Source organism: Xyrauchen texanus, chromosome 27 (assembly GCF_025860055.1).
Source record: "Xyrauchen texanus isolate HMW12.3.18 chromosome 27, RBS_HiC_50CHRs, whole genome shotgun sequence".
Classification (NCBI taxonomy): domain Eukaryota; kingdom Metazoa; phylum Chordata; class Actinopteri; order Cypriniformes; family Catostomidae; genus Xyrauchen; species Xyrauchen texanus.
In genome coordinates, this window is record NC_068302.1 from 16,920,938 (window position 1) to 16,946,670 (window position 25,733).

General features: G+C 38.8%; 1 protein-coding gene across 1 annotated transcript in view; it reads right to left on the reverse strand.

Moving 5' to 3' along the window:
* Window positions 1-25,733, reverse strand: part of rimbp2b (RIMS binding protein 2b) — a 211,516-nt gene that overhangs the window by 88,454 nt on the left and 97,329 nt on the right. Inside the window, exon 4 of the mRNA XM_052094964.1 lies at window positions 13,330-13,413. Coding sequence (XP_051950924.1) covers window positions 13,330-13,413 — 84 coding nt within the window. The remainder of the gene's footprint in view (window positions 1-13,329; window positions 13,414-25,733) is intronic.

The following is a 25,733-nucleotide window of genomic DNA, read 5'->3' on the forward strand; positions in this document are numbered from 1 at the left end:
TAAGACTGGAGATGGCACGTGCAACATCTGAGAGCTGTACTGAGGTCGCTGCGATGGAATGGGCTCACGGTCAATCCGAAGAAGTGCACAATTGGGTGGTGGAAGTTTGGTATCTGGGGTTCCACTTGGGTCATGTGCTGGTGTATCACCAGGTTAACAAAACTGCCTGTCCGAGGCCCAAGACCAAAGAGGAGGTGAGACAGATTCTTGGGCTGGCTGATTTCTACCAAAGGTTTGTGCCTAGTTACCAGCCTGCTGACTGATCTTACTAGAAATGGGGCCTCATCCAGTTGACGGAGTCATGCAAACAGGCTTTCCTAAAAGTAAAATCCACGCTTTGTGTGGGGCTGCTTTTCCTTGCTCCTAATTTCTTTCTCCCCTTTATTTTGCAGATGGATGCTTCTGACAGAGGGCTGAGGGCAGTGCTCTCACAGGAGGTGGAGAGAGAGGAGCGGCTGGTGCTATACATCAGTCGTAAGCTCTAGCTGAGTGAGACTAAGTACAGCACCGTGGAGAATGTCTAACGTTCAAGTGGGCCCTCCTCACTCTTTGCTACTACCTGCTGGGAAGGGCCTTCACCTTCTGTTCAGATCATGCCCCAATCCAGTGGCTCCTCTGCATGAAGGTTGGCAGGCCGGATGTTGCCCTGTCCTGAATCAGGTGGTAGGGGGTATGTGGTGACGGGGATGTGGTCGTGTATCAGTCTGTGGGAGAGAGAGTGCGGTAAGGCTCATCACCTGTTATCATTATCTCTAACACCTGTTTCTTGTTGTAATGATGGTGGAGGGAGAACTAAAAAAGGCACATTAGGCATCAGAGTGAAAGAGAGAGTCCAGTTCCTGTGTGTGTCATTTGTGTGATTACTTGTCCACTTTGGTGATAGATGCTGAAGAATAATAAAATACTCACATTTACAGTTCGCTGCCTCCTGACTCCTCCATTATACAGAATACGAACGTGTTACATACCTTTATATACAGTTGAAGTCAGAAGTTTACATAAACCTAAGCCAAATACATATAAATTCATTTTTTTCACAATTCCTGACATTTAATCATGGAAAACATTCCCTGTCTTAGGTCAGTTAGGATTACTACTTTATTTTAAGAATGTGAAATGTCAGAATAATAGTAGAGAGAAAGATTTATTTAAACTTTTATTTCTTTCATCACATTCCCAGTGGGTCAGAAGTTTACATAAACTTTGTTAGTATTTGGTAGCATTTTGTTTAAAGTGTTTTACTTTGGTCAAACATTTTGGGTAGCTTTCCACAAGCTTCTCACAATAAGTTGCTGGAATTTGGCCCAATTCCTCCAGACTGAACTGGTGTAATTGAGTCAGGTTTGTAGGCCTTCTTGCTCAAACATGCTTTTTCAGTTCTGCTTTTTCAGATTGAGGTCAAGGCTTTGTGATGGCCACTCCAATACCCTTTTTCCACAAATTTGGAGGTATGCTTGGGGTCACTGTCCATTTGGAAGACCCATTTACGACCAAGCTTCCCAGTAAACAATTACCGTCTTTCAACGTTGAAATATGGTTGAAAATAAGTCGGTCCGCCTTGGACTGGTTTACGACGTGATTTCAACTAAGTAGTTTCGGCTGGACTGTTTGACTACGTGTTTTCAACTGATCATCTAAGATGTTCAACTGATAATCTAAGACAGCTAGGATAATTGTTATAGGCTACATGCTAAAACAACGGAGAAAACAAACTACCAAACCATGTTTATTATTATCAAATAAATTTAAAGACTTTTACATATTCCGTAATAAAATATATATATATACAATCCACGGTTGAATCATGGAATCCATGGTTGAAGATTTACGTCTATTCAACGTCTAATAGACGACTTTTTGCTAGCTGGGTTTAATTTCCTGGCTGATGTCTTGAGATGTTGCTTCAAAATATCCACATAATTTTGTGAAGTGCACAAGTCCCTCCAGCAGCAAAGCGCCCGCACCCTTTTTCCTCTAAACATAACAATGATCATTATGGCCAAGCAGTAACATTTTTGTTTAATCAGACCAGAGGACATTTCTCCAAAAGATCTTTGTCCCCATCTGCACTTGCAAACTGTAGTTTGGCTTTTGTTATAGTGGTTTTGGAGCAGTAGCTTCTCCCTTGCTGAGCAACCATTCAGGTAATGTTGATATAGGACTCGTTTTACTGTGGATATAGATACTTGCCTACCTGTTTCCTCCAGCATCTTCAAAAGGACATTTGATGTTGTTCTGGGATTGATTTGAACATTTACACCAAACTATGTTCATCTCTAGGACACAGAATGTGTCACCTTCCTGTGGCTGTGTGGTTCCCATGGTGTTTATTCTTGTGTATTATTGTTTGTACAGATGAACGTGGTATCTTCAGGTGTTCCAAAATTGCTCCAATGATGAACTAGACTTGTGGAGGTCCACAATTGTTTTTCTGATGTCTTGGCTGATTACTTTTGATTTTCCCATGATGTAAAGGAAAGAGGCAATGAGTTTAAAGGTAGGCCTTAGAAAACAGATACTAATTGGCTAGTTGCCAAATGGCTTGACATTATTTTCTGGAATTATCCAAGCTGCTTAAAGGCACAGTTAACTTATTTTATGTAAACTTCTGACACATTGGAATTGTGATATAGTCAATTAAAAGTGAAACAATCTGTCTCTAAACAATTGTTGGAAAAATGTATTGTGTCATGAACAAAGTAGATGTACTAAAACAATTTGCTAAAACTATAGTTTGCTATTATGAAATCTGTGGAGTGGTTAAATTTTTTTTTTTTAATGACTTCAACCTAAGTGTATGTAAACTTCTGACTTCAACTGCATATATATATATATATATATATATATACACACTTTTGCCTTCAAAACAGCAGCGATTCTCCTACTTACACCTGGACACAGTTTCCGCCGCTGCCTCAACAGATGCACAAATCACTTTTGCTCCATATTTTACAGATATGTGGTGCAAAAGGGAGAGCGTGTGAAACTTGTGATTGAGGAAAACAGTGTCTGAGACTCGTAGCAGCAGATTCTAGCAGTTGTATATATGTACTTGTGTTTATGCTAGAAAATTATCCAAGAAAAATAAAAAAATTCTACAAGTGTGCAACTCTCATTGGATGAATTCACATACTGATTTGCGAATGAGCAAATAATTTGTCTGTGACTTCACATTTTGTTGATGGAGGTGTGTGAATGTGTTTTGCACCATATTCACTGCAGCAACTGTAGCAAAAATTTGTCTTAGTTTCTTAATTTGTGATTGGTAGAATAGGATTTGTCATCTGCAATGAAGAATTTGAGAAGGTGTAACTGTTGTGTTGTGTTTGTGGGAGAGAAAAAAAAATCAAAAAGTTTGCAACTCTTAAAACATTTTTCACTGTGACTTCAAATGTACTGATACACATGTGTGGCTAATCTCTACAACTACAAATTCCACTGTCACAGGCGCTCAGTTGTTTTGCTCCAAAAATACCCTCATAAATGTCTCAATTACTTCTGTCTCTTCGTGTACTCCCAGACTGACCCGATGTTCAGTGGTGGTGGTGGTGGTGGGGTGTCTGTGAGGGCCATGCCATCTGTTGCAGGGCTCCCTGCTCTTCTATTCTATTGCAAAAGGAAGCAGAACGCTGGTAAATTTAGCATTTTTAAGCGAAGAGAACGCTGGTAAATTTAGCACTTTTAAGCGAAGAGAACGCTGGTAAATTTAGCATTTTTAAGCTAAGGGAACGCTGGTAAATTTAGCATTTTTAAGCGAAGAGAACGCTGGTAAATTTAGCATTTTTAAGCGAAGAGAACGCTGGTAAATTTAGCATTTTTAAGCGAAGAGAACGCTGGTAAATTTAGCATTTTTAAGCGAAGAGAACGCTGGTAAATTTAGCATTTTTAAGCGAAGAGAACGCTGGTAAATTTAGCATTTTTAAGTGAAGAGAACGCTGGTAAATGTAGCAGTTTTAAGCGAAGGGAACGCAGGTAAATTTAGCATTTTTAAGCGAAGAGAACGCTGGTAAATATAGCATTTTTAAGCGAAGAGAACACTGGTAAATTTAGCATTTTTAAGCGAAGAGAACGCGGGTAAATTTAGCATTTTTAAGCGAAGAGAACGCTGGTAAATTTAGCATTTTTAAGCTAAGGGAACGCAGGTAAATTTAGCATTTTTAAGCGAAGAGAACGCTGGTAAATTTAGCATTTTTAAGCGAAGAGAACGCTGGTAAATTTAGCATTTTTAAGCAAAGAGAACGCAGGTAAATTTAGCATTTTTAAGCGAAGAGAACGCTGGTAAATATAGCATTTTTAAGCGAAGAGAACGCTGGTAAATTTAGCATTTTTAAGCGAAGAGAACGCTGGTAAATTTAGCATTTTTAAGCGAAGAGAACGCTGGTAAATTTTGCAATTTAAGCGAAGAGAACGCTGGTAAATTTAGCATTTTTAAGCGAAGAGAACGCTGGTAAATATAGCATTTCTAAGCGAAGAGAACGCTGGTAAATTTAGCATTTTTAAGCGAAGGGAACGCAGGTAAATTTAGCATTTTTAAGCGAAGAGAACGCTGGTAAATATAGCATTTTTAAGCGAAGAGAACGCTGGTAAATTTAGCATTTTTAAGTGAAGAGAACGCGGGTAAATTTAGCATTTTTAAGCGAAGAGAACGCGGGTAAATTTAGCATTTTTAAGCGAAGAGAATGCTGGTAAATTTAGCATTTTTAAGCTAAGGGAACACGGGTAAATTTAGCATTTTTAAGCGAAGAGAACGCGAGTAAATGTAGCATTTTTAAGCGAAGAGAAAGCGGGTAAATTTAGCATTTTTAAGTCAAGGAATGCATGTAAATTTTGCATTTTTAAGCGAAGGGAACGCAGGTAAATGTAAAATTTTTAAGTGAAGGGAACGTGGTAAAGTAAGCAATTTAAGCCAATGGAACGCAGGTAAAATTAGCAATTTGAAGTGAAGGGAACGTGGGTAAATTTAGCATTTTTAAGCGAAGGGAACGCAGATAAATTTAGCATTTTGAAGCGAATGGAACGCTGGTAAATTTAGCAATTTTAAATGAAGGGAACGCAGGTAAATTTAGCATTTTTAAGCAAAGGGAATGCAGTTAAATGATGGCAGACCCTTCCACTGCATATACAAACAGTGTGTGTGTATTTTCAAGGCCAAAGGTGCATTGAAGACTCATCTTGCCAGAACACAAAGTTGTTGCACTATTACTGTGTATGCAAAAAGTTCTTCATTTATCTAGGGATGCCATTCAGGTTATAAAAATCTTAATGATTTACTGTCTTTCTCAAGCTTGCATACAGCCAGTGTTATTAAGGATATTGGCAGTGACAGTAGTGACAGAGGAATTTGGTGTCATAAACGGACTTCCAGACATTCCAACTGCCTTTGGAGAGCTCTTTGGCCTGCTTTACGCTCTCTATATTGAGTATCCCAAACAATGGAAGTACCTTTTTGAGGCTGTACAAAAAGTCTTTCTGGGTCTTGACAGTGAAAAGTGTTCTGCTCAAATTCAGTCAATGAGAACTTTTGCAGACATCAACAGACACTTTGCTGTTCCAGATAGCTGATCTTATTTAGAGGTCACATTCAAGTGTCATGTCATATAACATGTAAAGGGTGTTTTGTTGTTTTTTAATGCTTATTTACCCTTTTTGTTGCACATTTAAAGTCACAACTCAAAACAATGTGTTCACAACATGATCTCAATGTGCTTGAGTGTGGTATGTATGCTAATAGCAAAAGGAGTTATTGCCAGTAATTTTTGTACACATTTGTTGTCCTTAACATGTCTGCCTTACATCTCCTTTTGTGGTTCACAATACTGTAATATAAGATTTGGGTCATACCGCACACCTCTAGATGAACAGAAATGAGAAAAGATTGCAATTGGGTTCTGAAGTATTTTTTTGAATACATTTTTACATCATCTGAAGGACAGATTTTTTACAAATATATATATATATATATATATATATATATATATATATATATATATATATATATATATTTATTTATTTATTTTTTTGTTATTTTTGTTTTTGCATTTTCCTTAATTCTTATTAGTCTTTGAGAAGGACACAGAATGACCACAAAAGCACAAAGTGCAAATACTGGAGCCTAGGGGACAAACTGTCCTGCTCTGTCACTAATGGACACACAAACACAAACACACACACTAAACAAAAATGGCAGTACACATTTACAAAAACACTACACAAACAACCCAGAGTACCTCATAGGCAGTCAAAGACTTGCACACGCACACCACACACAGCTTTTATGTAATTGAGTTTGGACCTTGCAGGTTTTCTCTCCATCTTTTTAAACAGTGTTCTGGTGAGGTTGGCTGGGAAAATTATGTATTCACGAGGTCAAAGAGGTCATGGGAATCAAAATTTTAACTCAGATAGCGTTATAGAGACTTCCACTGATAAAACTTTACTTAAGCGTGCTGTAATCGCATACTTTCAGCGTTATGAACAGTGGAGACCTTTAGCCTTCATTTGAAATGGTTCTTCTGACTGAGCAAGCTCTTACTGAGAATGAGGGAGTTTTCCTTAATGCTAAAATCAGTCAGTTAAAGGTGCAGTGTGTAATTTCAGTGCTAGTAGCATCCCCATGTGGAATTGCAAAATGATGACAGTAATAATGACCCCCTTCCCTACCCCCCCACAAGATGGAATAGGAGAAAGTATTTTAAGTAGGGCTGTCGATTTAACGCGTTAATTCAGTGCGATTAAATTATAAAAAAATAACGTGTTAAAAAAATTTACGCAATTAATCAAATGCCCCTGTATAAGGAAGATTCCTGACAAATGCAAGCTTGTATTACCACCCGTTTACTCCAGAGGGCAGTAAGTGAAACTTCAGCTGTATGAAAACGCGCAGTTTATACAGTGAAGAAAACAACCTTCAGCAGCAACAACACAGACATGCGTTACATTCTTGCATTCAAAACACTTGATTGAGATCAAATCCGAACTAAGTGATCTCAAGATGTGTTTAAAGATTGAGTATTAAACTATATTTAACTTGACACAGTGACCTAAAAATTTGATGTTTATGATATGACGCACCCGAGACGTCTGATGCAGGTGTTCATTGATGGGTCCTTAAACAAGCCCTGCTAATAAATCTTCAACTGATTGACAAATTCACTTGTGAAATGGATTGCTGTGAACTGTATGCCAATGACTGACTTATGATCAATAATATGGTAGTAAACAATACATTGTATTCTAAAGCCGATTTTGTATTGTCTTAACAATGATGAACTCTTCTGCCACAAGAATGTAATGCATTTTAATTTTCTGAATATTTATTAAATACAATTATATATTGTTAAATATTTAAAGATAACTATGTATAATTTTTTTCATCATTAGATATTGAATTATTGTTATATGAGGGGCTTTCTCAGCAAATATTTGTATATGCGATTAATCACGATTAATTAATCGGGACACCATGTAATTAATTCCATTAAAAACATTGTATCGATTGACAGCCCTAATTTTTATGTAAAATAATATTACACACTTCACCTTTAAAACCATTGTAAGTAGCACAGTTATTAATAATGGCATAAAATGTGGCTGAGGTCATCTTGATATCATGAAAATGCTATTAAAATAACACCATTACCCTATTTATATAGTGCTATTTTTACAACCTGATGGCGTAAAGCTATAAAGCTCACTAGATTACACCTTAGTGTCATGCTGAAGTCCCTGCTACGCTCAAAGAAAGAGGTTGCTTGCAATTCATAACTACTCTTCCATCTGGAATGGGAGGAAAAACGCTGATGTTTAAGGTGCTGTTCACTCATTAGGATTGGTTTAGCCTAGAGGTTAAAGCTTAAAGGAATAGTTCAACCAAAACTGATCATTCAGGACTTTTTTACTCACACATGTGTTGTTATAACCAAATATGACTTTCTTTCTTTTTTGTGAAATTGTGAAAATTATAATTCAGGATTATACATATATAGATGCCGCTGGTTCAGATACATCAACCGCTGCGCCATCTTGGAACGGTCAATAAGGAGAGCGTTTTGAATATAATTTAATGGAGAAGAAGCCTCAGACCACTGCATAAATGGATTTTGTGTGGAAACAGTTCATCATGTAATGAATAGATGTTTGAGTATGTTTGCCATTATATATTCATTTGTAGAGGACTTTATTTGCAGTTTGCTACAGGAAAAAAAATCAGGATTTTTTTATATCATCTAAAATATTGTCCAGTGTTTATGGAAAATCAGATAATCTGAAAGTTGGCTGGAAAAGACAATAGACTTTACAATTTACATTCATGTGTTGATCACAGTCCGCAGAAACCGCTGCTAATAAGGTATCTACGTATTGATATCTATGGATGCAGCAGCTCATGAGATGGGGCGTTCAAGCATAAGTGTGTTTTGTTTTACTTCAACAGGACCACCAGTGATATTAACAACATAAAACACAACATAGCTGCACACGAACCAGAGAACATAACTTACAAAGCATGTCTAAAGAGTTGTAGTCGAAAAATAGATGCATTTCAATGAAAAGCCTTATTTGTTTGAACTGAGTCCTCCATCAAACAGAGAGGTGGGGCTGAAGGTAGCTACAGTCACAACGTGTCCTACTCAGGCACCAAATGACATCTTTGTTAATCAGAGTTTTTGTCCTATGCAGCTGTGACGAGCAACGGGACATTCTGTTGATCACTTGTTTTCAATATTTGGCATGAATTTGCACCTGTCCAAAATTATTCTGATAACAATATATTGAAGCTAGCATCTCACATGCCGGTTAAAACGACTTGTTTTTGGCCATGAATGTTACACCTACCAACTGTTTTTGCAAACGTCTCTTCAGGCGGAGGTCTCACACACACACGCGCGCGCACACTCGCATGCACATACAAGCACAATACGGTCGTTGAAGATTTTCACGAAATTATAAATTCGTGACAATACTTTACTAAGACTTCTGAATTTTACTTGTGTGTCCTTTTGAAGCTTGAAGTGGTAGTCACCATAAACTGCCATTGTATGTCATCACTGAGAATTTTTCTTCTTCACAATTTTCCCTTTTTAATTAAGAAAAAGAAAGAGAGTCATATGGTGATATTGTAATGCATGGGTGAGTAAACAGTTACTGAATTTTCATTTTTGGGTGAACTATCATTTTAAGGCGGGTACCTAAAAGGTTAAAGGTTCGAACCATGCAAGAGATGATCCTTGAGCTGTCACTATTGTTCCTTAAGCAACACACTTAACCTTAGACTGTTCTTTTAAGTTGTATCTTAACATAGTGAAGGATATAGAAAAGTTGTGGAGAAAAAAAATCCAGTGGCCGTAGCTGCATCGTGAAAAATGCTATTTTACTACAAGAAAGTGCAAATCAAACAGTGTTTAATAAACAAGGAGTAGGCACTATCAAGCTTTGGTAATCATTAAAATGTTTTTGTGTGTACAAACCTCTCAGGAGATTATGCTGAGTGTACTTTAACAGTCGTTTCTGTGAAAATGGAGCCTCCTGTGGTATACAGAGAGTCCCAGTGGAGGGAAACATTTATATAGCTGATTCTCACACACACACTGAGAGACATGTGTCCTACTGACACACACACAAACGCACACATTTGCCTGCTTTGGCATATAGGTAAATAGGTACATAGATTGGACTTTATTTTAGTTTTTTTGAAAAACTAATTAAAATACTACAGACTAACTCAAACCCTAACCCTAACCTGTAAGACTACTTTTTATATTTTTAAAAATGATAAAAACATTATTGACTTTTTTCATTAAAACATCTTTTGAAAATTTTGTCCCCAAAGCATAGATCATAAACCCACCCACTCACAAAAGCAGGTCTAGTAACTAGTGTTTAGTAGCCTTCTAAACACTGACACATCTTAAATGAGTTTTAAACTAAATTTAGGAGCATGTTCCTCAAATCCTGTTTATCGCAACACAAGATTACATAAACATCCACTTATCTGTCACAGATAGTTAGCCAAATATGTTTACATTAATCTCACTCAATTATTTTATGAAAATGTGAAAAAAAGGCACTCTGCTGTAAACATATATCCAACGGAAAGGGGTTGGCCATGAATAATTACAATTTCTAAATAGATCGCCCACATTTTTGGCTATCTTGGTTCCAGATGTAGTTTTCCAATTCATTTTTGCCATAAAGATAAGGGATGTGCATGGATGGTCTTTATTTGGTTAACCGTTCAGGTCTCGGGCTGGGTTCGTGTCAGATTTTAGATTTAAGTATAGGGCAAGTTAGAGGATGTTCCCAAATGTTTTAGCATGCCTCTGATCTTTTTTCAATTGTTTTCCTATCTTAACACGAGCTTGATAGATGCCTTTGTCCATTGCACTGCATCTCACTTTTTTCAGTGTCTTGCACAGGGCTGCTGCATTTTTTAGACACCGTGTCAAGTTAAAAGATTGATTTTTATGAACGCATCATGAGACACCTGCATTCTATTTTATTTGTTGCTCTGCGTCTAGATTTTCACAAAGGTTTGACATTCTGAAAAAAGTTCAGGTTGCAAAGAAGACTTCATGTTACTGATACACTGTTACACATGATTTCACTCTGCATAGTTTCAGCGCTTATTAAACTGTAAGCCAATATTTTTTTCCCTTTGTCTGTGTGCAGACAAAAATTCCATAAGTTAAATGCTAAACCATTTAAAAATCAAAGCATCCCAAAGAGGCTAATAAAATGCAGCAGTCTCTCTCTCCACGTGCATGACAATACTACAGTTCGCTGAAATGTGAAACTGCCCAGGCTGAGCAAATATCAGGTTTGGCATTTGACTCAAGTATTTTCCGCTGGTTAAGAATACTATGTTGCAAGCAGAGACAGTTTGATTCTTTTTGTCATTTGAAGATATATGTTTTGTATTTAGGCTCATAATTCACGGTGCACTTTATTTCATCCTATTGAGACATTTTCATGCATATCCGTTGGAATAAACATTCGTTATTCTAGAGTACCAATATATACCATGTACTGTATATATATATATATATATATATATATATATATATATATATATATATATATATATATATATGAATAACCAAATAATTGTCCATGAACCCTCACGATTATCTGAATATTAAAAATGGTTTCATCATAGGGATTTCATAAAAGTCTTCATAAAAGAGTTCTAAGCCATGAACCAAACCAACCAACTTTGATTCGAAGCAACAAAGTATTTGAAAATTTGCCAAAAAACAAAAGGTACAAATCTGTGTCCTTAATGTCTTTAAAGAGGGAAAGAACTACAATCCAATGAAGCATTTTGAATGATGTAATAGAATTACAAATTAATGGGAAAATATTAAACTATTGATTTGAAGTTGTTGATTAAAAATATATAAACAATATATTTGTAAGTTTATTGCAAAATACTTCGCATATGAAGCAGACTAGGCTGCGTCACTTAAAGTGTGTTATGGAAGTGGACGGGCGCTTCTGGACCGCGATTATCTAATTGGTAGACTGTTCTCTGCTGATAGCGTAGTTCTTCACCAGGAATTCCACTATTAAACACAATGTTTAAAAAATTATCTTGAAATAGCAGAAGCACATTGATTAACAACCTCGGAGCTAATAGTAGGTCTGTCTTAAAAGCTTTAATTCATCATTAATAATCAATTCTAACCCTAAACAACGAAAAACATTTATGGGAATTTTAACTTCTGTAAAAAGACTGTTGTACTCTATTTTCCTGATTGGCAGAACCACAAATAGAAATGAACTTCTATTGGATCTTGCAGAGTTGGGTGATTCTACTGGCAGCAGACATGTGCTGAAACCAAGGCTACATCTACTACAAGTACTAAGTGATAATTCACAAATTTTCTCTGATTCACACATCATTTACAGAATTTGTAAATTTTTATAGGTAATTACATTTAAATTTACATTACAATTACATAATTACAATTCAAACTATTAGCCCAACAGAGTTGAAAATGCATTATACAAGAGCACATATTCAATGTATTCCATTAAAGACCGAAAAGCAGGAATCAAATGTGAAACTCAGGGCATGACCCATTTAAAAGGTTTCCTCAGCTCTCAAAAGACCCAGCAAGCCTTTCTCATGTGTAATGGATGAAAAGCCTTTCCTGAACGTTGAGGAGAGAGGAATACAGAAGAGAGAGCTTCTTTAAAAGGGCTTCCCAGGCAGTCAGGGGCGATTAGCCTCAGTACACTCTTTCTCTCATCTTCCTATCTCTCCTTTTACCCCTCTCTTGCACTTGATTTTTTGTCCTTCTCCTTGCTTTGTTTCACCTGAAAGTGGACCCTGGAGTCAGTTCTCCATATCTGCTGTGTGGGGACAGCGAGAGAGAAAGCGGGAGAGAGAGAGAAAACGCCCTTGAGAGTGATGAGTATGTATGTAGTGTGTGTGTGTGTGTGTGTGTGTGTGTGTGGTCAAAGCATAACAGCACAGCTGGCTTTGTGGAAAATGAAAAGATTTCTAACATCTACCACCATCAGCAACTATGTTCAAGCAAAGGTTGACTGACTGGACCGTAATGTATTTTGCCAATCAAAATGCAGCCTAATTATGATGCTAAAGCACAGAGTTCTCATGGGAGGGCTGGAAAAAGTGGGCCACTTCCCACAAGGTTGACGGTTTTATGCCCTGTACAATCCTACTCAACCGGTGTTGTGCCTTTAAGCGAGGCAGCGTAACTTGTGCTCTGGTCACAGTTAAATTAGCCATAACAAATATTACACATGCCCATACGTTCAACATTTTCAACTTGAGCTACTAGGGGGCAGAAATTTTAATTTCAGTAAGCACAGACCAATCTTAGCACCAAAAGTTTGACCTACTGTTCCCAAATTCACTGTGCAATTAGTCTATTATAGCTGCCGCGATTAACTACTGGAAAAAATAGTTGATTACAGCTTTCCATTTAGGTGTATCAGTGGGTTTCAAGGGAAATAATTATGTTTTTGGTCATAATCGTGCAGCCCTACTTTGTCAAATATTACAAGTGGAACTCTGGAGGGAAAAAATACAAAAAGGGATATGGCCCCTCTGCAAAACTACTAGGTCCATTGTAATCAACTTTTCTACAAATCTTTCTGCAAATAGCTGGCAAGACTTCATAGCACCCAGCTCACACATTCATTGTTTTTGTATCTTTCCATGTAGATGCAACACAAATCCCTGTCATAAATGCCCTACATGCTGTCAGAACAGCAATAGATGTGTAAAGAAATAACTCAGAACAGTGATATGACACTCTGCATGTAAGGCCCTCTCAGAAGACACAAACTTGTAAAGTCTCTCACCAGAGTTTGACATGACTGACTCTTTTTCTTCACCTCCTCCTCGAGCACTTCACACTCCTTTCTCTTCCTGCTGATCTCAGTCTCCTGAGGGAGGGGAGAAAATAAATATCGTTAGATGGATAAATGGATTCAATTTGCCGTTAGAGACCATGTGGCCTAATGTAACCACCACTCATTGCGTATGTGCATGTGTCCATGTGCCTGTTTAAGAAATAGTACCACTTTCTCTGAGCCAGTGGGCACCCATATAAATCTTCTATAAATAGCATCCATTCACTATACCACAATATGCTACAATGCCACCAGCAAGATGCTTGAGTCTAAAAGTCACTATAAATACAAATCTACAGAAAGAAAAACAAACACACACATTTCTAAATGCACATCCTGGAATAGTCATAAAAAATAGACATGAACATACTCACTAAGTCATATAATAAAACCTTGCGTATAGCTGTCTATAAAAAGCTCCCAAACCAGTCCTTCCAGGATTTGTAATCTGCAATCACAAGAATGAATGCAAATTCAACAACACTCTGCGTTATTTGCGGTAGCTTGCAATTTTGAATAAAACCCACACGTGATTTTAAGTTTTCATTCTGTGTTCATTTAGAGTTCTCATAATGTACTGTTGCACAGTAAAATGAGACAGAAAAACGCAAAGTTCATGGCATTTAAAAATTCTATAAAATATTTTATTAGAATTTAAAGTGCTCAAAAATCACAGCTATCGCATATAATCGTGGTTAAATCAAATGATTGCGATCAGGCAATGTAATAATTGTAACAGGCCTAATTTCAATTCTCTTTTGTGTTTTATTTTACAGTTTTATTGTAGGTCTACTATTTTAAACTTGCTTTGTCTGAGGCAAAAATTTTAATATAAAATATTTAAGAGTCTCCCATTAAAATTGTATTCAATACACAATTAATTTTGAACAGTATATCTATTAGTACACAACATCAGTACAAAACAAACCTCATTTAAAAAAAAAATATTCATTCAAGAAGTACATTGTGCTATCTTTCTTTCAAATTAATGCTACTTGATTTTATATTTTATTGTCTAATGCAATGGCTTTCACAGATTTTAATGTATGCCCAATTTTGTAGCCACTGTATATGTGTTGGTAAGGTAAAACACAGTATTTCTCTCTGTCTTTGTCTCTTTGTCATGACCCGTGCTATACCGGTATGACCTCAGCAATGAGTCTACAATGCTGTTGTCCTTCTCTATTTAGATCCCACTGTGATACACACAAAACACATACATACACACTCCAAAGTAATGTGGTATAGGTAATTTTGCAACGTTTTCCCTTACAACACAACCGTTTCAAAGAACACTGTTCATGCCAATGTCTTAATGACTTTCAATGGTCTCCCGAGATGCACGTACCTATATGCTGTGTGCCTGTATGGGACATTGTTTAGGTATATGTGAGCGTGTATGCTACAGATGGTCATCATTTCCTCATAATGGTATATCAGTTTCAGGAGAGGCAAGACATAAGCTGTGTGGAGTGTGAGCTTGCGTGCATGCAGGTGTTAGAGAATGGCAACATCCATCGTGTTGAGTGGCACCTGGGCTGGGGAGATATAACCCACAATTCCAATAATAAATGAATATCTATGAGGATGGATGGATGCATGGATGGATTAATTAATGGATGAAAAAGCCTGTATTAGAGAGGTATGGGCTATTCACTCCTGTTCATCACACACATGCAGAAACAAGAGACAGGGGTGACATTACCCCAGCTGACCTGCCTTTATAACGTGATGTGTTTACAGATCTCCAATACCATTTTTTCTTTCTTTCTTTCTTTCTTTTTTAGACTTGTGTCTCTGCAGAACAAAAATGGGTGTTTCCCAATCAGTGGGTGTTTTCAAACCACTTTACATGATTTGCCTACAACACTGAGATTCCCTACTTTCATTGGATAGTTGAGAAATGCCCATACTAGTTTGGAAATGCCCACTGATTACTACTGTGGAGCGGAGGGGGGCGGGGCCGGGTCGGAATATCGCGCGAGGGATAAAGGTGGCCGGTGACGATTGTTATGGAGAGAATTACGGGCATGTCCGTCATGTGTGTTTATGTTTGTGCTTTGAGTTTTGAGTTTAATTAAATATGATTTATGTTGACAAGCCGGTTCTCGCCTCCTCCTTGCCCATCCTTTAACTGTTTTACATTGGTGCTGAAACCCGGGAAGGAGGAGGGATGCCCGTTGCAGAGTCCTCGACACTGCCGTCCACCCAGGGGAGCGCCGCTGCCATCTGCCGGGTGACGGAGTAGCCCGACCGCCCGGATGCGGGGTACGGCCGTCGTCCGCGGGGCAAGTGGGGACTGGATACCCCGACCGCCTGGAGCGAGGGAGCCGCTGCCGGGGGCGGAGGAGTGCCCTGCCGTCCCCAGAGATGCTGAGGGGTCGAGGGAAGACCGCCGTCCGCGAGGGGAGGAGGAGTGTCCCCATTTGCCGCCAGAAAAGCGGAGGCGCGTTCTACCCGCTGGGGGTCGACGGTTTCACTCCGGTTCGCCCGGGGGTGGAGCGGCTGTCGTCCGCCTGAGTGTGGAGGAGTGTTCGAGGACAACGCGACGGTACATCGGAGAACCGGTGAGTGAGCTTTTTCTCTCTCTCCTCTCTCTCTCCCTTTCGCACCGTGTTGGCCTTTTCCCTCGCCTATTTTGTTGTTGTTTGTCCCCTTCTGTCTCTTCCCAGGGCGAGGAAGGTGGGGATGACCACGCGAGATACACCCCGCCCCAGGGATAGGGGGGGTGTAAGTCATGCCGGTGGCACCCCGGCCTGAGATAACGCCGGGAGGAATGTGGAGCGGGGGCGGGGCCGGTCGGAATATCGCGCCCGGTCCCCAATCGGCCTGATGAGGCGCTGAGGGATAAAGGCGGCGGTGACGATTGTTCGAGAGAGAGAATTACGGGCATGTCCGCATGTGTGTTTGTTTATGTTGTGTTTTAAGTTTCTTATTAAATTATTATTTATGCTGACAAGCCGGTTCTCGCCTCCTCCTTGCCCATCCTTTAACTGTTTTACAACTACATTGAGATTTCCTACTTTCATTAGATAGTTGAAAGCACCCATCCCGGTTTGAAAATGGCCACAGATTGGGAAATGCCCATTATTGTTCTGCAGAGACCTGTACTTTTTTTTTTTTTTTAATGACCAAAAGTATGGAAACATTTGAGTTTATGTTTCTTTCTCCTGATCTTAAAAACTGTTTGCCGCTTATGCTTAAATGCTTGCAATTTGTTTTCTAGACAAAAATATTAATTGTGCCTGCGTTTGAATTTCATTGGACAATTTTTTGGACCGGATTGTGAAGAAAAAGCAGTAAACTAGTGCCCGGCATGCATGGAAACTTTGTATAAAAAACACAACAGTGTACAGAGCTATAATCTAGGCAGAGGATGGCAACTTTAAAGAATATAAAATAGTTTTGATTTATTTAACATTTTCTGGTCATTACATATTCCCATACTTCATTTTGTGATATTTCATACTGTAGTTGTGATGACTTTATCATTATTCTAAAGTGTTGAAAATAGTTGTAATAAAGAATGAGTAGGTGTGTTCATTATTTTGGCTGGAAGTGTATTAATCTGAAGGAACTACTGAGAATCAGTCCATCAGAACAGCATCAGTCCCTCTTGGAACAGCCACATACAAATCCTACACTATTTTAAGGGGGAAATCTATTTGTCCCACAACTTCCTGCTAAGGTTAAACAATATTTAGAAATGCTAAATTTTCACATGGAAGGTGTTTTGATTGACTACACTTGTTCATGAATCCAATCTTGAAATCATAGGGGAGCAGTGTTTAGGATCACCTGGTCATACTCATAATTTTTAGCCCATTATATCATTATAAATCCAGCAAACCTTACGATATCCACTGGATGGCTACCCATACAGTTTTGCATCTGCAACCATGTATGGCAGAAATTGACATCAGATATTGTGGGCAACAGACTTTCTCTACAAATGTAAAACCTTCTGGATATTAGGAGCAGAGTGAAAGATAAATTGTGCAACATAAATATTATCAATTTTGCCCAGAAAATTAGGTTAAGGTCATCTTCTCAAATAAAGATTACACGTCTGTGTATTATTGAAACATTTCCAATTTTTTTAATTCTATGATAAGTTTTGAGGCTCCATTTGAAACTGCAATTCAATTATTAAAATTAAGACTCATATTTGTGAATTCTATTCACTATTTCCCTGTATGTTTATGAGAGCATGCATGTACTGTATGTGGCTGGTGCATTTAACGTACACCCATTACAAGTCCATATGCTTTAATGCTGCTCCATATGCGAATTCAAGTAAGCCTTTGTTGTTTCCACAGTATACATATTTTGTGTTTTGGTGTATAAAGCTGTGGCAGATAACACTGCAGAAAAAAAATGGGAGGAATTGGGAGCCAGCTGGACAGGTCACGTAGACTTTAATTAACACATAGTTTACGTAGACAACGTACACAGTGCACTCTGGCACACACACGACAGCAGACACGCACACAGCTCTGTGTAATGCTCACTCTGTTGAATTTTCAGCCCATCGCAGATTGCACACAATAAGCGTGCTGTGTGCCACTCTCTCTCTCACACACACGCTGGTGTCTCCGGCCACTCTTTATCTCTCTTCCACTGATTGGGTAACTCAGCACCATGTGTTCACCCTGACGGCCTGGCCACGCCCTCCTCCTCATCACAATAGTCTATATAGCATATGCTGCATAATTTCCTCTGTGGAAGCATCAATCCAGGGCTCTATGGCATAAATGGCTTCATAATGCAGGAAATATAACCGTGTTCTCTGCTCAGTGTAAAAATGACATTACTTGAATGAATATATGAATAAGTGATTCAGATGACACAATGTTGTGCAACTCATGCTCACCTACCAGATAATTATTTCCTATCTCAAATAACAAGATAGTCTTTTTATGGAAGGAAAACTGCATTTAAACGGCCTCACTGCCTGATTGTTTCACAAATCTCAAACAATTACTTGAATGTGAGACCTTCCAACCATTCCCCAAATCATATAGCTAGAATTAATATAGTGTGTACACTGAAATACCAATGGAGCAACAGTATCATCTGCCAGCGAGTCACTCTGTGCTGTATAATCTTGTCTAGTTTGCACGTACACTACATGACCAAAAACCTATGGACACCCGAACACTAAACCCATATTTGCTTGTTGAACAACTATTTTAAAACCATGGGTATTAATAGGTAGTAGACCCTCCCTTTGCTGCTACAATCGCTTCCACTGTTCTGAGAAGGCTTTCCAAGATGTTGAAACATGGCTTCAGGAATTTGCTCCCATTCAGTAATAAAAGCATTAGTTAGGCACTGATGTTTTGTGATGATGGGTCTCACAGTCAGCATTCAAATTGATCCCAAAGGTATTCACTGTCTTGTCATTCAGGTCTTGGCTTTGTGCAGGCAAGTTCTTCTACACTAGATTCAGTTAACAATTTCCTTTTAATTTACCGACAGACATTTATGCATTTGGCAGATGCTTTTATACAAAGCGACTTGCAGTGGACAATGACCCGAGAGCAACCTGGAGTGCCTTTCTCAAGGACACAATGGTGGTGGCTGTGGTGATCGAACCAGCAACCTTCTGATTAACAGTTATGTGCTTTAGCCCACTACGCCACCACACCACACGCCACCACCACCACCACCTTTTGAATCTCATTTTATGTGCAGGAGAATTGTCAGGCACAGAGAAGAGCCTTATTCAACTGTAAATATTGTTCTGACTAAAAGGAGATGGCATGGCTGCATGATTGATTTTTTGAACCTGTTAGAAATATGTGTAGCAAAAACAGACAAACCTGCTAATTAGAGGGTAAGATGTCTAGACTGCATTGGGGTGCAATTCAGTGCCAGTGCATTCCAGTTGAGTTACAGAATACAGATTCACAGCCTTAGTTTCTAGTGCACTGGTATGGTGTTTTACTGTCACACAGTGTTTGTGACATTTTTGTGATGTTAGATAACATTACTTTGTACTATAGGTCTGTAATATGCCAGAGAGTGATGGCTGTTTCATGCTGTTTGGCATTGCATGCTGTTGTTTGGTGGAATGAGTTATGCAACATAGATTGGTAGCATAGATATGGGGCGTGGCTGTTGGAGAGCACAAGATTGCCTCCGACATGTCGCTAAGTGTTGGTATGAATATTAAAAATTTCTTCAGAAGTAATTAGTCTTATAGTGGATCACTGATGTTCATTTAAAGTCTTCGCTCGGTCCGGCTAAGACAACACAGTATATATAAATATACAGTATCTCACAAAAGTGAGTACACCCCTCACATTTTTGTAAATATTTGATTATATCTTTTCACGTGACAACACTGAAGAAATTACACTTTGCTACAATGTAAAGTAGTGAGTGTACAGCTTGTATAACAGTGTAAATTGTCTGTCCCCTCAAAATAACTCAACACACAGCCATTAATGTCTAAACAACAAAAGCGAGTACACCCCTAAGTGAAAATGTCCAAATTGGGCCCAAAGTGTCAATATTTTGTGTGGCCACCATTATTTTCCAGCACTGCTTTAACCCTCTTGGGCATGGAGTTCACCAGAGCTTCACAGGTTGCCACTGGAGTCCTCTTCCACTCCTCCATGATGACATCACGGAGCTGGTGGATGTTTGAGACCTTAAGCTCCTCCACCTTCCGTTTGAGGATGCCCCACAGATGCTCAATAGGGATAAGTTCTGGAGACATGCTTGGCCAGTCCATCACCTTCACCCTCAGCTTCTTTAGCAAGGCAGTGGTCGTCTTGGAGGTGTGTTTGGGATCGTTATCATGCTGGAATACTGCCCTGCGGCCCAGTCTCTGAAGCGAGGGGATCATGCTCTGCTTCAGTATGTCACAGTACATACTAGCATTCATGGTTCCCTCAATGAAATGTAGCAGTGCCGGCAGCACTCATGCAGCCCCAGACCCTGGTACTCCCACCACCATGCTTGACTGTAGGCAAGACACATTTGCCTTTGTACTCCTCACCTGGTTTCCGCCACACACGCTTGACACCATCTGAACCAAATAAGTTTAGCTTGGTCTCATCAGACCACAGGACATGGTTCCAGTAATCCATGTCCTTAGTCTGCTTGTCTTCAGCAAACTGTTTGCCGGCTTTATTGTGAAACATCTTTAGAAGAGGCTTCCTTCTGGGACGACACTCATATGTCTATTTCCCAAAGACAACCTCTGGATATGATGCTGAGCACGTGCAATCAACTTCTTTGGTTGACCATGGCGAGGCCTGTTGGAACCTGTCCTTTTTAAACCATTGTATGGTCTTGGCCACCGTGCTGCAGCTCAGTGTCAGGGTCTTGGCAATCTTCTTATAGCCTAGGCCATCTTTATATAGAGCAACAATTCTTTTTTTCAGATCCTCAGAGAGTTCTTTGCCATGAGGTGCCATGTTGAACTTCCAGTGACCAGTATGAAGGAGTGGTGACACCAAATTTAACACACCTGCTCCCCATTCACACCTGAGACACTAACGAGTCACATGACACAGGGGAGGGAAAAGGCTAATTGGGCCCAATTTGGACATTTTCACTTAGGGGTGTACTCACTTTTGTTGCCAGCGGTTTAGACATTAATGGCTGTGTGTTGAGTTATTTTGAGGGGACAGCAAATTTACAGTGTTATACAAGCTGTACACTCACTTACTTTACATTGTAGCAAAGTGTCAATTCTTCAGTGTTGTCACATGAAAAGATATAATCAAATATTTACAAAAATGTGAAGGGTGTACTCACTTTTGTGAGATACTGTATATAAATATGTACAGCTCACACTGAGATTAAATGGATGGAGGAAAAAAAAACAATTCAGTGCAGCGATCTATCAGGACTAATCAGCCTTTTATATATTAGGCTTTATCTGTATAGTCTTGCCATGCTGTGTAACACTGAGTGCAAATCTGTGCAACCATCTGTAAATTATAGTTAATTGGTACTCAGGGACTATGCTTTTTTGAGCCCTTCTGAACAGTTAGCATAGCTCTTGTATAACACATTCAGAAGTACACATCACTACAAGAAATGCCCTCTTTACATGGTAAGATCAATGAAACTATGCTTTCTATAAAATGTAACTATGTATTTGTTATGAAAAATTTAAATAGACCCAAAACACATATAGAAAATAATACTTAGTGCCAAAGATTTTATACAAATTAAGTAGGTTTACTCAAATATGAACAAAACATTTCCATATAAAATATTACACAAAATAATATACTATTACAAAAGTAAAACCATAAAAAATGTGCATAAGGGATTGTATGCTAAATGTCTCAATTAATTGCTTTATTATTCAATCGGTACATTTTCTCTCTAGTTCCTGCATCAGATATTGTGCTTTAGCAACCAGCACCACAGAGACAACACACCTGCAATCATTTTGCCAGTTTGATCTGTCCATTTAGATTAAAAATAAGTGATTCACAGCTAAAGGACAGGTCAGTGACACTGTTATTCCACACAGCAATGTCAAGATCAGCTGCTAAATTGTCTAGGTATAACACACACACATAACTGTGTTTCGATGTGTTTTGACAGTGAAGCAAGGATTGCCCTGAAGCACTCCAGTTACATTGAAGTGCGTCATTCTGAGTTCAGGATGCACATAAGAGGTTTTGTGCTGCTCTGTAATGGAGTCTTTCTTATTTCTTACTCCGATAGTTTTGTGTAGAGCTGTCAAAATTAATGTGTTAACACATGCGATTAATTAAAAAAGTTTAACACGTTAATTTTCCTTAATTGTGATTAACACATTTAATGTAAATAAAGCATAAACCGGCACATACTGCACACTGGTCAGTAGGGCGAAATCTTTGCAATGTGTCCGCACGGACTCCTCACACTGACAAAAACACACACATAACAACCTTGTCAATGATCGTTTTATGGGGAAAGGACCTCTTAACGCTATTTTTTTGTACAAAACAAGCAGAGATGGGACTTGTGACAGAAATAAAGTACTTTGCATCCTCTTTAAGGCACAAATTAATGACCACAGAAGGACATCATGTCTTAATTATCACAAAAATGATGAAAGAGACATTGTTTGCAAGTACATTTCATGCGAGTTCAAAGCGCCGTGTGATGCTACCGTTGACTCCCTGATGTGAATCGTGAATGTGGCTACATGATTGCTGAAACAAAGAAGACAGTCTACCGGCAAATTAATATTGTGGAGGATGAGAGTTTAACAGATTTAATGTGCATTGAAATGAATACTCAACTTATGGTTGCATAGTTCATTTAATTAGTTAACCTCCCACTTGGACTTTGCGAAACGAGAAAGTGTACAACTTTGTTAATGATGGACTTTACAAACATTTTCACAGTAATCAGTGATGTATTTCCACATTAATTGAGCATTCATTTTTTATTTATATTGATATTAATTTATTAAATAATGTAATGTATATTTAAATCACTATACTTTGTGTTATATAAGAAACAATATCCAGCAAACTACACTGCTGCAATGGAGTAACAAAAACTGCTGCTGAGGGAATGACAGTAAAATTGGCCTCTTTCTTTTGACTAAAGTAATCCATCTCTCTCTTTTATTTTTAACACTGCAATAACATTAACAATGGTCTCCCATTTTCCTCTATACATCAGCAGTGCCATTTACTCTGTCATAGTTTACTTCTGGGTTCCTAACCCAGCAATCTGAAAATATATGTCTGACACACTACACTCATTCATATTTATCATCCTCTATGTAAGACCAACTACACAAATATTAACTATACTGTGCACACACAAGTGAGAACACACATGCACTCATAAAGATGAGTCTGTACAGCATGTCTCTTGGCTGTGGTCCAAAAAAACTCTACCTCTCGTCAGCTGCTACCGATCAGAGATCATTGGAAAAGGCTGACTGAATTATATAATGATAGTGTGTGCAAGAGCTCACTGCTCTAGGGCTATTTCACTCAACGCTAGACACAATCTGACTCATTTCAGACAGAAAAACACCATAGTGATAAAAACACCCATCAAGAGCAACTTCACTGACCTAAAAAAGAGATAAGAACATACAAAAGATACAGGGTACATAATGAAAAAAATACAATTGTATAGGTCTTAGAGATACATTCACAATTAAAATTATTAAGAGCGCACTACAAAGAGAGAAAGATTGAGATGAGAAATGCGTGTGTCGGTCAGAGTTTGCCTACATTATGGGGACAAGTCCACAGCTTAATAAACCTTATAAATAATGCCTTAATGAATATCTTAAAATGCAGACACGTTTGTGGGTGGGTGGATGGATTGATGGATGGATGGATGGATGGATGGATGGATAGACAGACAGACAGAAAGAAAGAGAGGGGGATGGATGGATGGATGGAGAGATAAATAGACAGACAGAGAGATGGACAGACAGACAGACAGACAGACAGGCAGAGAGGACAGATGGATGGATAGATAGACAGACAGAAAGAGAGGGGTGGATGAATGGATGGACAGACAGATAAATAGACAGACATATGGACAGACAGACAGACAGACAGACAGAGGACAGACAGATGGACAGACAGATGGATGGAGAGATGGATGGATGGATAGACAAACAAAAAGAGAGGGATGATGGATGGATATACAGACAGATAGAAAGGCAGATAAATAGACAGACAGACAGAAAGACAGACAGACAAATAGAAGACAAACAGAAAGGACGGACGGACGGACGGACAGATAGATAGATAGATAGAAGGGGGGTGGATGAATGGATGGACAGGCAGATATAGACATACATATTGACAGACAAATGGAAGGAGAGAGGACGGACAGATGAACGGACGGATGGATGAATGAATAGATACTGTAAACAGACAGACAGAAAGTGGGGGGGTGGATAGATAGATAGATAGATAGATAGATAGATAGATAGATAGATAGATAGATAGATAGATAGATAGATAGATAGATAGATAGATAGATAGATAGATAGATAGATAGATAGATGAAGTGAAGTGCATCCTGCAGTTTTGCGTTCATATGCACTGTGTTGTTCTGTACGTGTGAACAATGTGTCAGACACTAGCACATGGAAAGACAGCGTGCATCATCTAATCATCTGCCATTAAGATTAGTTTCCTGCATTACAGCAATTACGTTCTTACAGTATCACACACACTTATAAAGGGTTTGCTGTTTGCCTCACAAAATATAATCAGTCCTTTTTTATAAAACTATAGACATTATCATACAACACAGTGGGGCACCTTTATACAATGCACAAATGCCTGAAACCCTACTTTCCACCACTAAGGGTTCAAATCTGCTTCATCTGTAGATCTGTTAGCTTAAAAATACAGTTTCTGTACACAATCGAAAGTCACATAGACAGAACTGACTGTGAGTGCTGTGAGTACTGGTGAATGGTCTCTCTCTCTTTTTCACTCTTGCTAACGTAAAAATGTCTATAATATTTACATAAAAGTCTTTTCATTAAAATGCCTCCATTGGGTACATTTTTCAAGGCAGCATAGACACTATATATCCTTTGCTGCCTATAACAACTATAATCCTGTGTCTGCAGTTCAGAGGGTGGTAGAAATAATACAATTGGTATTTAATGGAGCTGTTGAAAGTGGTATAAACACATATTTTTTTTAACTCATTATTCTATTTCTACCAAGATTGTATTCGTTAACTATTTGCTTGGTTCTCTTTAAAGCTCACTTTAATTAGTCTTAGATAATCATGTGACATACACCGATCAGCTACAACATTAAAGCCACCTGCCTAATGTCATGTAGGTCCCCCCTCGTGCCGCCAAAACAGCTCTGACCCGTCGAGGCTCCACAAGACCTCTGAAGGTGTCCTGTGGTATCTGGCACCAAGAAATTAGCAGCAGTTTCTTTAAGTCCTGTAAGTTGCAAGGTGGGGCCACCATGGATCAGACTTGTTGGTCCAGAACATCCCATAGATGCTCAATCGGATTAAGATCTGGGGAATTTGGAGGTCAAGTCAACACCTTGAACACTTTTTGCAGTGTGGCAGGGCAAATTATCCTGCTGAAAGTGGCCACTGCCATCAGGGAATACAGTTGCCATAAAGGTCGACTGCAGAGGATCGTGCGGGAGAGAGATCGTTTACGGACATGTCCGTCATGTGTGTGTTTATGTTGTCTTTTAAGTTTATCATTAAAACTATTATTTATATCGTCAAGCCGGTTCTCGCCTCCTCCTTTCCATTGAATACGTTACACTGGTGCCGCCGACCGCGAGGCGAGAAGGGGCTCCTAACTGACCGCCTGGAGCGAGAGAACCACTGCCAGGGGCAGGGGAGACCCCTTCTGTTCCCCC